Source organism: Melitaea cinxia, chromosome 26 (assembly GCF_905220565.1).
Source record: "Melitaea cinxia chromosome 26, ilMelCinx1.1, whole genome shotgun sequence".
Classification (NCBI taxonomy): domain Eukaryota; kingdom Metazoa; phylum Arthropoda; class Insecta; order Lepidoptera; family Nymphalidae; genus Melitaea; species Melitaea cinxia.
Window position 1 is genome coordinate 4,641,124 of NC_059419.1, and position 15,099 is coordinate 4,656,222.

The following is a 15,099-nucleotide window of genomic DNA, read 5'->3' on the forward strand; positions in this document are numbered from 1 at the left end:
TGTCGTACCGAAGACGCTGCTGAAGATATAACAAACTTTGTCTTAACGCCAGAACGTTTGTGGCTTCTGGGCTTAATTCGATAAAATTCGATAAAAAAAAAAACAATAAATTTTGATGTTAAACTTAGTAGAACAACTTTTTCATATAATGACATTATGGTACGTAAAAATACGATAGACTCAACATTACATTTAAAATTGCATTTGAGTGTTTATATCATAAGACATTTAATATGCCTTATAAAATATCTTTTTACTGATTTTGATATTACGATAAATTTAAAACTTGAAAATTGTAAATGAACTACTGACTACTATGATAGACACGTATAAATAAATAAACCTACCAATCAATATACGATACAGATAAAAAAAAATAAGTTCAGTCTTTTAATGCGACTATTCGGAAAAATTACTTTATAATACTTATTTTAGTACAGTAAAGTAAAAAAAAACATACATTTCAGTCCGTTGCCACTGCTAACAGACTTTCCATTAAGTGTCCACGTGACGTCCGGAGCGGGCTCGCCAGAGACTTTGACATCGAGAGCGATTGGTTCGCCTTCACGAACGTGTATAGCGCGGAGATTACGACGATCGATCTTTGGAGCCACTGTATATGAGATTTATTTAATTGAATAATTAAAATTAATATTATGTAGATGTGTCTGGTAGGTCCACAATAGCCTTTCCCCTGTCTGCTATGGACATTAAGTAATTATTTAATATATGTAGACGTGTATGGTAAATCCATAATAATCTTTTTCCTTTCTCTTTTTGAATAATATATAATTTGAAACCGACATAATGTATATAATAATATATACATAATTCCTTTATGGGAACTAACTTTTTGTACATGAATACTTCCGACTAACTTTTTTTAAAGTATTAATTTTTAGGGCCATAATAATGTATATTCAGCGCGCTCAATGAGTCTTATTAAATATTATCAAGAAAAATTGAATGAAAAATATTTGATAATTTACGGTGAGTGCAAACTTTTTGTGACGCCAATAATCTTTGTCACATTATTTGCACGCTATTGTAGCTTCATAAAGTATAACGTTAACGAATGTGACATGTGTGTGGTGTGTTTCGGCGTAATACTCACGTCTCCTAGGCTTGCAAGTGACAGACTTGCTAGCGTCGCTGGGTTCTCCAGGGCCGGCCTCATTAACTGCCTTTACTCGGAACTCGTACTCCGTTCCCTCATCTAGGTTCGGTACTGTCGCCTTCTCATTGTCGTTTGGACCAACCTTTGACAGAAAAACATCATTTAGGTATAATTTAATAGTATTACTATAATACTACATTTAATTTGCCAATTCGTCTAAAATTGTCTGAGATTTTTGTGGTTATTAATTTTAAACAAACTTTGAAAACTTATATTTATAAAAAATCAGATAGAGTATATTAAAGACTATTTTTTAGCTTCATACATTTAGACATAGTCAATGTACCACCAAAACCAACTCTAATTAAAAAAAAATTACTATCTATTAAAAATATAGAATACCACCATAGGTGTTGCCAGAGAACCCAACAAAAAGTTGTATATTAAAATATAAATACATATGGCCACAAACCTCACAAGCCTTCACCCACTTAGGCGATCCGACCTCCCTCTTCTCAATGATGTAGCCAGTAATAGGAGCGCCGCCGTCTTTGATGGGTTTGGTCCATTTGAGGTCCACGTGATCTTTGTCCCAGTCCACGATTTCAGGTGTACCGGGCTTGCCAGGTTCGTCTGTTGATTTAAAACCATACTCGATTTAATAATATTACCATTATAAAGCATGTAAATAAGTCATATTGTTAAGGTGGCAAGAATTAATACTTATGGACTAAATGGACTTTTTTCTTTACGTTGATTATGAACGGATCTAATATAGATTTCATTTGGAAGCTATCTTTTGCCTATTGTCAAATTAATTAAGATACTTTAGTCTTTATCTCTGTGTTAATATAAGGAGGAAAGTTTTGTGTTTCTATTTTTTATTTTTTGTTGTTCGTAATGAATAAAAAATTCTTTCACCAGTAGGATTCTTCATCATTAGTAAGTGATACAAGTTATAATTTAACAGAAACATCATCGTGTCATTTACAAGGTCAAAGCCGCAAGCGGAAAGTTAAACTACAATGGGTATTTTACTTGATTTATTTTACACGAGATTGTTTAGAAATGTGTTTTCACGTTTAAAAACATAAACATACCGAATGGATTCTTGGCGATAATCGACTGTTCGCCTTCCAAAGGTTCAGAAACACCCTCATTATTAACTGCGGACACTCTGAACTTGTATTCGTGTCCTGGCACCAAGTTTTCTATTTCCGCCTTAGGTTCCTTGGTTTTCATGGCTGGTAACCACCTTCCAGTTTCGGTATCAAGTTTCTCTACCAAATAGTGGTCGATTGGAGCACCACCATCGTCTAATGGTGCGTTCCATTTCAATGTACAGCCTTCCTTGTGGACGTCTGATATCTAGAATATTGGTTTTAAAGGATTAGTTGAAATCTGTTTGGACTATATATTTAGCGATCAAACTATGTTGTTTTATAATTTTGACATATTCTGTGTAATTCCCAAGTAAAAGTAATGTTTAAATTTACGGCTTATTGATACTATAATCGAATATCTTAAAAAAATTGATAAATTTAGTTAGTTATACTAAAATTATGTCCAAACGGTTATGCTTTAAAGAAAATATTGCCTTTTTCTTCATTAAAGTAATGGTTTACCATTATGCCGGATGCCATTTTTGTTTCAAAATCAGAAAATAAAAATCAAAAAGTACTTCATTCAAGTGGGCTCCAAACGTACTTTAGCATTGTCATTTTAAAAATTAGAAATTAAATTTATTTTTAAGGAATCAATTATAGGGGAAAAGTGAAGCTACAACCGATTTGGAATATAAATTCGATATATCGATGGTTTTGAAATTATGTCGTATTAATACTGTCAGCGAACTTTGTCCGAAGTTTACTAGGCTGTCACAGTACTGTTGATCTTCTAGTCTTAAGTAATAAATGGCCTAATTCTAAGCGTAATGCATGATGTTTCACAAAGAAATGGACTATTCAGAGCCTTATATCAGATGTTAATTTTAAATTTTAAATAAACATTTACATCATATTTACAATACATTTAATTTACCTTAAGCGGTCCTTCAGGCTTGGCAGGTACATCGAGTACGATCACTTGTATGCTAGCCTCATCTTTACCGCTACTATTCTCAGCCTTTAGCACATATGTACCACTGTGTTTGCGGGTAGCGACCATTACTGAGAGCTTCGTCCTGTAGTCTTCTACGTCTACCGTGAGGTCGTCTCGAGTGGACAGACGCTCTTTGTTTTGGAACCTGACAAAATGGAGATTTATTGTCAACAATCAGTAAAATCTAAGTAAAAGTAATCTGGTTGTTTCTAGGTAACAGACTGACAGACAATAGGTCCAAAATAATTTTAGTATGGCCTATACATTCTTTAGTACCTCTATCTGCTTAACATCTTTTATGAAGGTCAATTTTTTTAATACTAGACGTATACGAACACCATATACATACAACATGTCATATTACATATGGTCTACAACGTAATCTAGCACCATAAGCAAGTGACATTTTATATAGATGCCTTAGTACGTAAGCCTTAATTAAAAAAAATATTATGCTATATTGATTTTATTGTAAGAACACAACTTGCCATGTCTTGCTCGGTGGAGGTTCACCAGTGACCTTGACGTCCAACCTGATGATCTGACCGGCCTTTAGTGTAAGGTCACGCATGTTAGTGCGATCGATCTTCGGCGGGGCTGTAAAATATTCATCATTTATTAATAATTATTACACATACGTAATTATAACTATATAAGAACAGTCGTCCGTCTATACACTTTAGGAAAATAGACAGCGCTGTCGCTTAGCTTAGCTTTGCCCCTTGATCAATTAAATCGTACTTTAAATTAGTATGATGAGTCACTATTTTAACACTCATAGACTATCAAGCCATTAAGTATCCGCCAACCCGCATTGGAGCAGCGTGGTGGATAAAGCTCTGGTCCTTCTCCTATATGGGGAAAGAGGCCTATGCCCAGCAGTTTCACATTACAGGCTGAAGCGAGCGTATTTAAGTTTCAGAAAGTTAGTGGCAAAAATATATAAAAAATCAGAACTTCTGCTCAGTATTTAAAAACTCTTAATTTTACCTTTTTCGTATTATGAACATTACAAGTATTAGTATAACCCAAATTTTCTATCGGATGCAATTGCGTCAATTAGCTAATCGATTAAATTATGCACTTCAGGTAGATTAAAATTAGATTAATTTCTAATATTATTATTTTTTGGGGTTAAAACTTACCAAATCTATCCTTAGCCAGTAAGCTATCAGAGGCAGCGGAGGGTTTGCCCGGACCGGCCTTGTTGACCGCCTTCACACGGAACTGATATGTCTTGCCTTCAATCAAGTCGGGAACGCGAGCTTCTGTCTTGTTTCCAGGTACCTTTAAATATTAAAATAAAATGGTCAGCACAAAATGGGGATTTAAAAGTCAAGTAGGTTAAAATCTTAACACGTAAAATTGGCTCATAGTTGGATTAACGTATTATCTTAATCGAAGAAAAGTCTAGTGATGAACCTTTTGTTAAAGTTACAACAGACGCTAGCTGTCAATCTTAAAGGTAAAGGTAAGACAAGGATTCTTCCCTACGATTAGGTAACAGTAGGTTTACCTACACCTGACTATAATTGATTTAATACAAACAAATATAACTTTAATTTATAAAATGCCTACTCGAATAAAATAATGTTTAATTTTAATTTCGATTGACCAATGGAACTTCTTTAAAAAACACTTCTCTTGCTATATTAAATTTATTCATGAGTTTTAAAGTTTATCGTCTACAAAAGAAACGAAACCTTGTAATACAGCGGGAAGCCGCTGGATTTCAAGGGCACGGGACCGGACGGAGCTGCGAAAATAAAGAAAGGCCTACGTCCAGCAGTGGACTTTTAAAGGCTTATGGATATATGGATGGATGGATAGCGAATTTACTCACCTCAGCCGCTTTAACCCATTTTCCGGTGTCTCTATCTTTCCTCTCAACAATGTACGCAGTGATGGGAGCACCTCCATCGCTGAGCGGTTTCTCCCACTTGAGATCCACGTGGTCCGCACTCCAGTCCTTGAACTCTGGCTTGCCAGGTGGGTCAGGTTCGCCTGTTGATGGATAAAAGTGTAAATTATGTAGCTATGCCTATACAAATAATGCAATTAAATGAGACCCTGGATTCAAGAGACCAAAATTTATTTACTGTCGAGAAAACGTATAAACAATGACGTAACTATGCCAATACAAATAATGCAATTTGAAGTGACTACGATCGATTCTTTGATTCAAATTTTTTTTGACTGTACAGCATTAAGCCAACTAATAGTCAACTAATGTTTTATTATTGTTCATACTTATTCTACTTTGCAAGTGCTTTTTATGACCTTGCAGAAAAATAGAGAAACGGCGATAATTCCTGTGTATTTCTAAGTGATAAAAACTAAATTTTACTTCAAGATAACTTACCATATGGATTCTTAGCAGTAGTGGCAGTTTCGGTGACAAGAGGCTCACTCTCACCCTCAGGGTTGACAGCCTTCACCCTGAACATGTAGTCTTTACCCTCGTTCAGACCAGTTACATCAGCTTCAGGAGTCTTTGTAGTGCAGACTGGTACCCAGCGACCTGAATCTGTGTCCATACGTTCAACGACGTAGCTTTCTACCGGTTCGCCACCATCGTCTTCGGGTGGTTCCCATTTAAGTTTGCAACCATCTGCTACTACGTCAGACACCTATAAGCAAGATTCAGATTAAATGTTTTTAAAGTTCTTCTAAAATTTTAGAAATATAAATCATATGTATCAGTTGAGAGCATAGGCATTAAATTATAATCAAAATGATTTGATTATTTGAAAACGAGAAAATATCATCCACCGACAGTAGAAGAAGTTATAAATACTATTGCGCGTTAGTTATTAGACAAATCTAACATTGTTGAAATAAAAAGCGAGTTCATGAAACTTGTTGTATGACTTTGATCTAAGGATTTAGCTATCATATTCATGTTTATACATATATTGTTTTGTTCATATAGCATAGTTTTTATGTAAAATTCCAAAATCTTCCAAAGTTTTTACCTTCAAAGGTCCCTTCGGCTTAGCTGGTTTACTGACCACCGTGATTTCAATTTCAACGGTATCGGTACCGGAGTCATTCTTAGCTGTCACTACATATTTACCACCATCCTCACGTTTCAACTTCTGTAGTGTGAAGGATGTGTGATAGTCGGCATTCTCAATCTTCAGCCTGTCATTACTCTTAAGAGTCTGATCCTTGAGGGTCCATGTGATTGTCGGTTCGGGCTCACCCTTAACATCAGCCTCCAACTTGAGCACTTGTCCAACTTTGACCTTGCGGCTTTGGAGGTATTTGCGGTCGATTTTAGGTGCCACTAAAATAAAAGCGGAATTTTAATTAAGCATAAAAAATAAAACATTAAAACCATTGATTTCCCAAATGGCCTCTGGTGACAATACTCTGCACATGTTTGTATTCTAGATTAGAATGAAGGATAAATAAATAAAATAAAAGTTCTGTCTTTATCATCAGGCAACACTATTACAAATATCGGTGAATATAACCAGTAACGCCAGTTTTCTAATAATAACCATAATCAAGCAAATTCAATGAGTTAGGTTAGCAACACACACAATTCACAGCAAGAAATATTCTGCTCAAAATCAGGAGCAGCTCGACTGGGGAAGTGCCTCAAGCTTACAGATTACAGCTAAGCTATACTACTCTCAAGTATTGTTGTGTTCCTGTGGTGAGTAAGGTGGCCCGGAACTCCTGGAGTGTCGGGATAGGGTCGGCAATGCACTTGAGATGATTCTGATGTTGCAGGCGCCTATTGGCTACGATTACCATTTACCATCAGTTGGACCAAACGCTTGTTTGTCGACCTACGGCCAGTTTCAAAATTACCAGAGACACACAAAACCAGAGATAGATAAATTACTAAAACCAGCCGTAGCCGTAAAAGTAATTAAAAAAATCAAATCAATACTCACAGAATCTAGGTTTGGCAATGACGGACTTGCTGGGCTCTGAGGGTTCAGATTGGCCAGCCTTGTTAAGGGCTATAACTCTGAACTGGTACTCGTGACCCTCGTCAACGTCAGTCACGCGACCAGTTGGCCTATCGCCTGACGTACGAAGGCAGTCTTGCCATGTCCTGATGGGAGAAAAATCATCTTATTATGTATATGACAAAGTTTTATAGTAAAGTGATTTTATAATGAATAAAGCTACTGCAAATTCTATGTTATGTCTAAATTTTGGACGTAAAATAAGTATTAGGTCTGTAACTTTCAACAATTTGCAACGAATATTATCTACAAAATTGTTTATTTCAATTTATAGCTTGTTTCACTAATCTTTAAAATAAAATTACATATAAATCAAACTACTTAGTTTCACAGTTTTACTGCTTAAATTTTCCCTCTATCAAGATTATATCAAGAGGATTCAGCTTGTAACATCCCACTGCTGGGCATAGGCCTCTTTCTCCACGTAGGAGAAAAATTGGAGCTTAATCCACCACGCAGCCTAACTGCGTGTATTCGGATGTATTCCCTGCGATGAGTATCGATCACTATCAGGTATTTATGATAACAACGGAGTGACTGTGTAACGTGCTCTCCGACGCATGTTGGGGAGACCCACAAGTACAAACATCTAAACCGGAAACAAATATTTATACAAATACAATTATCCATCCCGAGTGGGAATCGAATCCGCAAACCGTCGGTTTTTTAGGCCCCTACACGCACTACATTAATTGGTTGGTAGGTTGTCCAGTACAAAATTCAAAGAAAATATGTATCCATAAATATACCTTCCACCCTTTTCTCTCTTCTGTATAATGTATCCAGTAATGGGGGCGCCACCGTCGTCTTTAGGCGCGCTCCATTCCAATTCCACAAAGTCCTTGTCCCAGTTTCTTGGTTCCGGACGACCGGGTTTTCCGGGCTCGTCTGTAAGAATCATCACAAAAAATTATAATAACATCTAACAAAATAAAATCATAAAATGCTTCAAGAGGAAAAAAAAAAAGAATTTTATGAATTACATGTAATCACCAATCGCAATCAAAATCAAATTACGCAAAAAAAGTAATAAAACATCATCATAATTCTCACCGAATGGATTTTTGGCAATAATGGACTTTTCAGTCTCCAATTCCTCAGACTCGCCTTCTTTGTTGACAGCCTTCACACGGAATTTGTAAGGCTTGCCTTCTTGTAAGCCGGTCACATTTGCTTTCGTGTCCTTGGCTGTACCACACGGTATCCATTGACCTAGAGAATAAAATATTGTGTGAAATTTATGATAAAATGAATTTTATAATATATGTTGTAACTATTTTTAATGTTGTTGAAAATGGAATATAAATTTACATCTATTGCCTTAAATTTTATCTGTGTATATTATGACTAACTTACCAGTAAGCGGATCAAGTTTCTCAATCTCGTAATATTCGATGGGTGAACCACCGTCATCTTCTGGTTTCTGCCATGACAATGTACAGCTGTTCTTTGTGACATCTGCCACTTCCAATGGTCCCTTGGGTTTGGATGGTTTGCCTGGAGAACAAATTCATGCTCTTAAAATTTAATTTTGTTATTAATATTTATTACTGAGGGGACAATTGACAATTGACGCTTTGTTTTGACCAACAGACATGAAAAAAATTGCTTTGGCTTTCAACCAAAGAATCTCCAAAAATTATCGATAAATACTAAACAAACTTTAAAACAATATATGTTGAGCATATTGCTAAAATTGGTAACATAAAAATGAATTGTAAAATTACAATTCAAAGTTTAAAGAAATAATTGACGTTAATACAGTATAATTCAAATACAATATCTAAAATAGTTACATATCTAAAAAAGTTACATATCTAAAATAGTTAACTATTAGTATTAGACAGAATTTTTCTACCTTTTCAAGCAATTATTTTTCTGGACACGAAGTCTTTGACACATTTTACCTGTAGGTATATCTATTCTCTTGTCTTTATTGTTTTCTAAATATATTAAATCAAAAACTTACCGACAATTATAATTTCAACTTCGGCTTCATCCTCTCCAACCTCATTCTTCGCCTTGATGACATATTTTCCACTGTTCGCTCTCTTACTCTTGGTCATGAGGAACTTAGTATTATAGTCCACATTGATAATCTCTAGATTTTCTCTATTGGATAACTCTTGTCCCTGGAAGTGCCAGGTGACTGTTGCTGGTGGTTCACCAAAGACCTTGACGTCGAGGGATACCGGTAGACCAGCTTTCACGGTTATTGGGTTCAGGTTTGTACGATCGATTCTTGGCTTCACTGTTGGTTAAGAGAAAATAAATTGTTATACAAAATTTTTTTTTTGTTATAGCAATCAAATTTTTCTTTTCAGAAGTAAATCTGACTCCAGAGGATTTCAAGTATTACTGACATATTATTTACTGACATGAAAATCGATTCTTAAGGAGTACTCCAAAAAATAACAGTGATAATTCAGAAACCTATACAAAGGTTATTTTTTGGATATACTATACTGGTACTTACAGAATCGTGGCTTAGCAGTGTGCCAGGTGGTGTTCTCCGAAGGTTCGGACTGACCCGCCTTGTTGATCGCACGTACCCGGAACTGATATTGGTTTCCCTCCTCTAGTTTAGACACTGTGCCTTGACAGACATTGCCGTGGACTTCAGCGGCCTGCACAATTATTAACAACAATAACACGCAGGCTCAATCATGTTTGTTTCAAAGTACGGCTAGTAGATTAGTGTTAGGTCGTTTAGGTTTTGTATGTTAAATAATAAATGTGTGTTTGGGAAAAATTTTAAATACTAGATTATTATGCTTCAACCTGTAATACCCCACTGCTGGGCACAGGCCTCTTTCCCCATGTAGGAGAAGGATTAAAGCTTAATCCAACTAGATTATTAGCAAACTACAAAATAATGGCTTTTAATTTTTGATAATTTCAGAGGAAGTTTAACATATCTAGCCTCTCTTCATATCATAATTAAGCCAATTAAATTAGACGAAGTTTACTCACCTTACCTTTTCTAATAAAACCAAATTTATAGCAAAAATTAAGCTTAGGTTTTTCAGAGAGTATATTTTATATAACTTATAAGAAAATTGACCAAACAAATAAACTCACCTTAACAAACTCTCCTCTATCTCTGTCCATAACTTCAATGATGTATCCCGTGATAGGAGCTCCGTTATCCCTAATGGGAGGTTCCCATTTAAGCTTTGCCGATTTTTCGTCCCAATCCACGATATCTGGCAGGCCAGGAGGCGCTGGTACATCGTATGGATTCTTGGCAAGTATACCATGGTCTGTTTCTAGTGGTTCTGATTCGCCTTCCTCGTTCAAAGCTTTTACTCTGAACTGGTATGTACGACCCGCTTCGAGGCCTAAAGATTATATTTTTCATTTTAGTCTTTGCTAATTTTATGGTATTTTGGAATTATTTTGGAATTATTTTGGGTATTTGGCATAAAGAAATATCTATTTCCACAAATTAGATATATCAATTTTATTTAAGTAATTAAACTAATTTGTTCAGTAATTATAATTTCATTTCAAACTGTAATATATTGTACACTGACAAAATCGTTGTGATATGATGTTTTTTTTTAGAATAAAAAATATCATCTATATAAAATATATAAAAAAAAAACGATAATACATAACTTCTTGTAAAGCACTGCACAAATTGAATAATTTTTTTATGTTCTTTATTCTCAGAACCAGATTTGAATAAAAGAAAATTAAAAAAAATGATATTTACACAAAAAAATGTACAAAATTCGCCAGATGGTCATAGATATAAAATTCTCACCAGTAACGGTAGCCTCAGTGACATCGGGGTCGATGGTACCAGCGGGACTCCACTTGCCGGTCATGACGTCCATTTTCTCAACAATATAGGCACTGAGTGGGAGACCACCGGTGTGCTTCGGTTTGTTCCAGGATAACTTGACGTGGTCTGCGTGGACGTCTGATACTTCGAGAGGACCTTCGGGTTTGCCTGGCTTGTCTGGGGGTTGGAGAAAATATAGTTTACACCTTGGAAACGTGTATATAGACAAAGTTAGCTACACGGAATTGGCGAGTAGGGTAACATTATAGCCTCGCTTCATAGAAAGTTTTTTATGGTAAGGTAAGTTTTTTAAGATAGTTCTGTCAGTTTTAGAAGCAGTATGAAGATCAGTCTTAGTTTTTTAATTAATAACAAAAAAAAAACAAAAAAGATATTTTGAAAATTATAAAAATTCCATCCTGACGAAAATCAGGACGAAAATATGTAAGTGCATTAGACCGCGGTTAGAACTATAAAATTCGCTGTGTGGTTACAGTAGTAAATAATATAGCCACCCCCTCTCTTCCCGTGGGTATCGTAAGAGGCGACTAAGCGATAACACAGTTCCACTACCATCTTGAAACTGTTAAAGCCGACCGATGGCAAGATAACCATCCAAGTGCTGGCTTTGAAATACACAGGCTGAAAACGGGCAGCAGCGTCTTCGGTGCGACAAAGCTAGCCATGCGGTCACCGACCCGCCCGCCCAGCGTGGTGACTATGGCCAAAACACATGAGTTCACGCCATTTTTGGCGCGAACATGTGGAGGCCTATGTCCAGCAGTGGACTGAGATAGGCTGATCTGTGTAGAACTACAAAATACTTACCAAGAACGGTAACCTCTACAGTAGCTTCATCTACACCAGAGTCATTCTCTGCTTTCAATGTGTAGATACCGGAGTTCTTCCACGAGGATTCGAAGATTTGTAGTTTTGTATTGTAATCCTCGTTTTCCAGTTTGATTCCTGGGCCGTTTTCGACAACCTGGGCAAAAAACCTATATTTAGTACAAAGATACATAAACTGATTAACAGGTTACATATCAAACTTTTTCCGTTAAATATAGTATAAACAAAAATTTAAATCTTTCATTTTAATTTAGAATTTTTGTTTTAATTTAATATAATATGTTTGCCACAATCATTGAATCTGACACAGTTTAAGATAAAATGTAACTAACGGAAATATGGACTGATGTCTGCACTAAATTATTATTATTATATATATATAAATCTCGTGTCACAATGTTTGTCCTCAATGGACTCCTAAACTACTTAACCGATTTTAGTCAAATTTGCACACCGTGTGCAGTTTGATCCAACTTAAAAGATAGGCTATATTTTATTTTGATATATTATGTTATTATTATATTTCAGAAAAAAATAAGATATAAATTATATAATAATATAAATACGAGTCGTCAAATATACACATGTTTGGCAGTATTTTATCCAGAAGATTATTTTTATAAATCTGCGTTATAGTTGTTTCCTTAACAAGATATAATTAGATCAGTACCTTGTTAGCGAAGGTCCAGGTCTTGGTCGGTGGAGGTTCACCCTTAATGTCCACGTCTAACTTGATAGTGGTACCCGCTCTTACACGCACAGCGATCATCTTGTCGCGATTGATGTGAGGTTTCACTGGAGTAACATTAAAATAAGTTAATTATTTGATTTAACGTTGATCTAACAATTTGCAAAGGTAAATTGAAATTGATCGCTATCCAAAAGTACTAAAAAAAGTACGCGACAGCATATATCTATCTCTTAAGGTTAACCCATTATAATGGAAGAAGATCCGAACCTAAGTCGTTCTTCACCGAACTGATAATAGAATGAAACATAATTTATAATAAATTTAGTATATTAGATAATACATTAAAAAAATTGACCTAAAAAATCTAGTTAATTTTAATGCATTAGTCAGGCATACGAATCCTTACGAATGAAAAATACATCATCAACGAGGCAATTCTATGAAGATAAACGTTGACTTTTATAGCTTATATGATTTAAAATCGAAATTAACGAGGACCGTCGCGCCGTGCATTAATTCACCTGCACAGTAATCGTTTAAAAATATTTTATTACGTTTTTCTCTAAGTTAAGTTCGCGGGTGGAACCGCGGGTCACATCGAGTGTATATAAGGTCACTTACAGAATCTAGCCTTAGCGACGTGAGGCTGCGTCGGTTCCCCAGGCTCACCGGGACCGGCCTTGTTGACTGCTCTCACACGGAACTGATATGTGTTGCCTTCTTTCAGATCTGGCACACGAGCTTTGCATTCTGGCGTCTGTTGAAAACAAAAGTAATTGTTATGATAAATCTTTTCCAGTACGTAAGTTACTGATATGTCGTGAGACTTTTTGTGGAGACCAAATTTAGGCCCTTAAGGTCACCTCAACTAACTTAATAGTTGAGAGTAGAATTATCCGACTGGTAAAGTGTATCTTGATAGTGAAACAGAGAAATATACATAATACACCTATAAATACAAATATAACAATCAGACTTGGGGCGGAAATTGAGACTAAAATCCTGAAGCGAAAATCAAGGCCAACAATATCGTCAAACACATATGGAATATTCTTATGGCATAGAGATATTTATGCTTATATTTACTATAAAGCTATAGAGTTCATATTTTTTAAAGCGCTAATCTCAAGGATTACTTGTTCAAATTGAAAAATTCTGTTTGTGTTGAATAGTCTATTTACCAATGAAGGCTATAGGCTATATAATACTTTAGAACGTTTTTTTTCTCAAAATTAACGCTAGTGAAACCGCGTGCACAACTAGTGAAAAGTCAAACCGCACCGTAGTAACAAGCGCCTCCTGCCAGTGGCCATATTTCTCCTTCTTTTCGATAATGTATCCGGTGATGGGAGCTCCGCCGTTGTTCTTGGGCGCCTCCCACTTGAGGTCCACGCGGTCCACGTCCCAGTCCTCCAAAGTGGGGACGGAGGGTTTTCCGGGGATATCTGGAGGGAAAAGGAAAATAAAATTGTTTATTGGCCATACATAAAAAGTTTACAAATTATAAAAATGAAGTAGTCTAAAATAATAATAGAACGAGTGAAACGAAAAGAATACAATAAAAAGGAATAGAGAACACAAAGATAAATCTATATAAATGAAAATGATTGTTGCTAAGCGCATAACTCGAGAACGGTGCGACCAATTCGGCTATTTTTTTTTTTAATATCCCTTAAGCCCAAGGGAAAGTTTTAAAACAAAAAAAAATTACTATTAACTTTTGACAGAACGAAGTCTGTCTGGGCAGCTAGTATTTAATAAAAATAAATTGGTGTCCTTCTGTTTAGGAACATATAGACATACATAGAGGCATGCCATAGCATACGTGAATAAAATGAAGCAATAGTACGTATTTACATGACTATGTAACTTTAAATTTGGAAATCGGGCTAAAAACTTCTTTATAACAATTTCAATTCCTTAAAACTCACCATAAGGATTCTTAGCAATGATCGAGTGGTCAGTCTTCAAAGGCTCAGACTCTCCCTCATCATTGACTGCCTTCACCCTGAACTCGTACTCCTCGCCTTCCTGAAGACCCTTGATTTCCATCTCAGTGTCATCCGTCTTACCAACCGGTACCCAACGTCCGGTGGCTTTGTTTAGCTTCTCGACCACGTAACCGGTTACTGGTTTACCTGAAGTTAGTTCATTACTTAGAAAATGTTGTGGGTTTTTGGGTGTCATGACTTTAAACTTTCTAAAAGCTTTTGTATATACTATACAGACTCGTGTATAATTTATTAAAAAAAAGTAATTTCGTTTTTCTTTTTAGTCCGAAATTAACCCATAATTACTCATAAGAACTATCGTAAGTAAATAAACGGTTTTGTTTAAGATGGGAGGGTTTTGGTACCTAGAAGTTTCTAAAATGATAAATTTTGGAGGCAAGTGCTCAATGGTAAAGGTGCTGGGAAAACTTGAATGATTAAAATTATTTTTAGACGCAGAAATAGTACCAAGTCCAATCAATTTTCTGTAAGACTATGCTAAGGTAATTTAGGCGAGCTACAGGCCACATTTAAAATATAGGCCATATAAATAAAACTGCATCTAATTTGTAAGT

General features: G+C 35.6%; 1 protein-coding gene across 1 annotated transcript in view; it reads right to left on the bottom strand.

Annotated features, from left to right (window-relative positions):
• The window catches only part of LOC123666551 (twitchin), a 119,457-nt gene that overhangs the window by 46,785 nt on the left and 57,573 nt on the right, over positions 1-15,099 (bottom strand). The window contains 23 exon segments of the mRNA XM_045600665.1: positions 461-613; positions 1,115-1,259; positions 1,590-1,750; positions 2,218-2,485; positions 3,158-3,362; positions 3,706-3,814; positions 4,363-4,504; positions 5,061-5,221; positions 5,580-5,847; positions 6,193-6,506; positions 7,126-7,289; positions 7,953-8,091; positions 8,257-8,415; positions 8,560-8,700; positions 9,173-9,454; positions 9,680-9,830; positions 10,285-10,544; positions 10,973-11,170; positions 11,822-11,978; positions 12,513-12,637; positions 13,155-13,290; positions 13,815-13,978; positions 14,465-14,671. Coding sequence (XP_045456621.1) covers positions 461-613; positions 1,115-1,259; positions 1,590-1,750; positions 2,218-2,485; positions 3,158-3,362; positions 3,706-3,814; positions 4,363-4,504; positions 5,061-5,221; positions 5,580-5,847; positions 6,193-6,506; positions 7,126-7,289; positions 7,953-8,091; positions 8,257-8,415; positions 8,560-8,700; positions 9,173-9,454; positions 9,680-9,830; positions 10,285-10,544; positions 10,973-11,170; positions 11,822-11,978; positions 12,513-12,637; positions 13,155-13,290; positions 13,815-13,978; positions 14,465-14,671 — 4,209 coding nt within the window.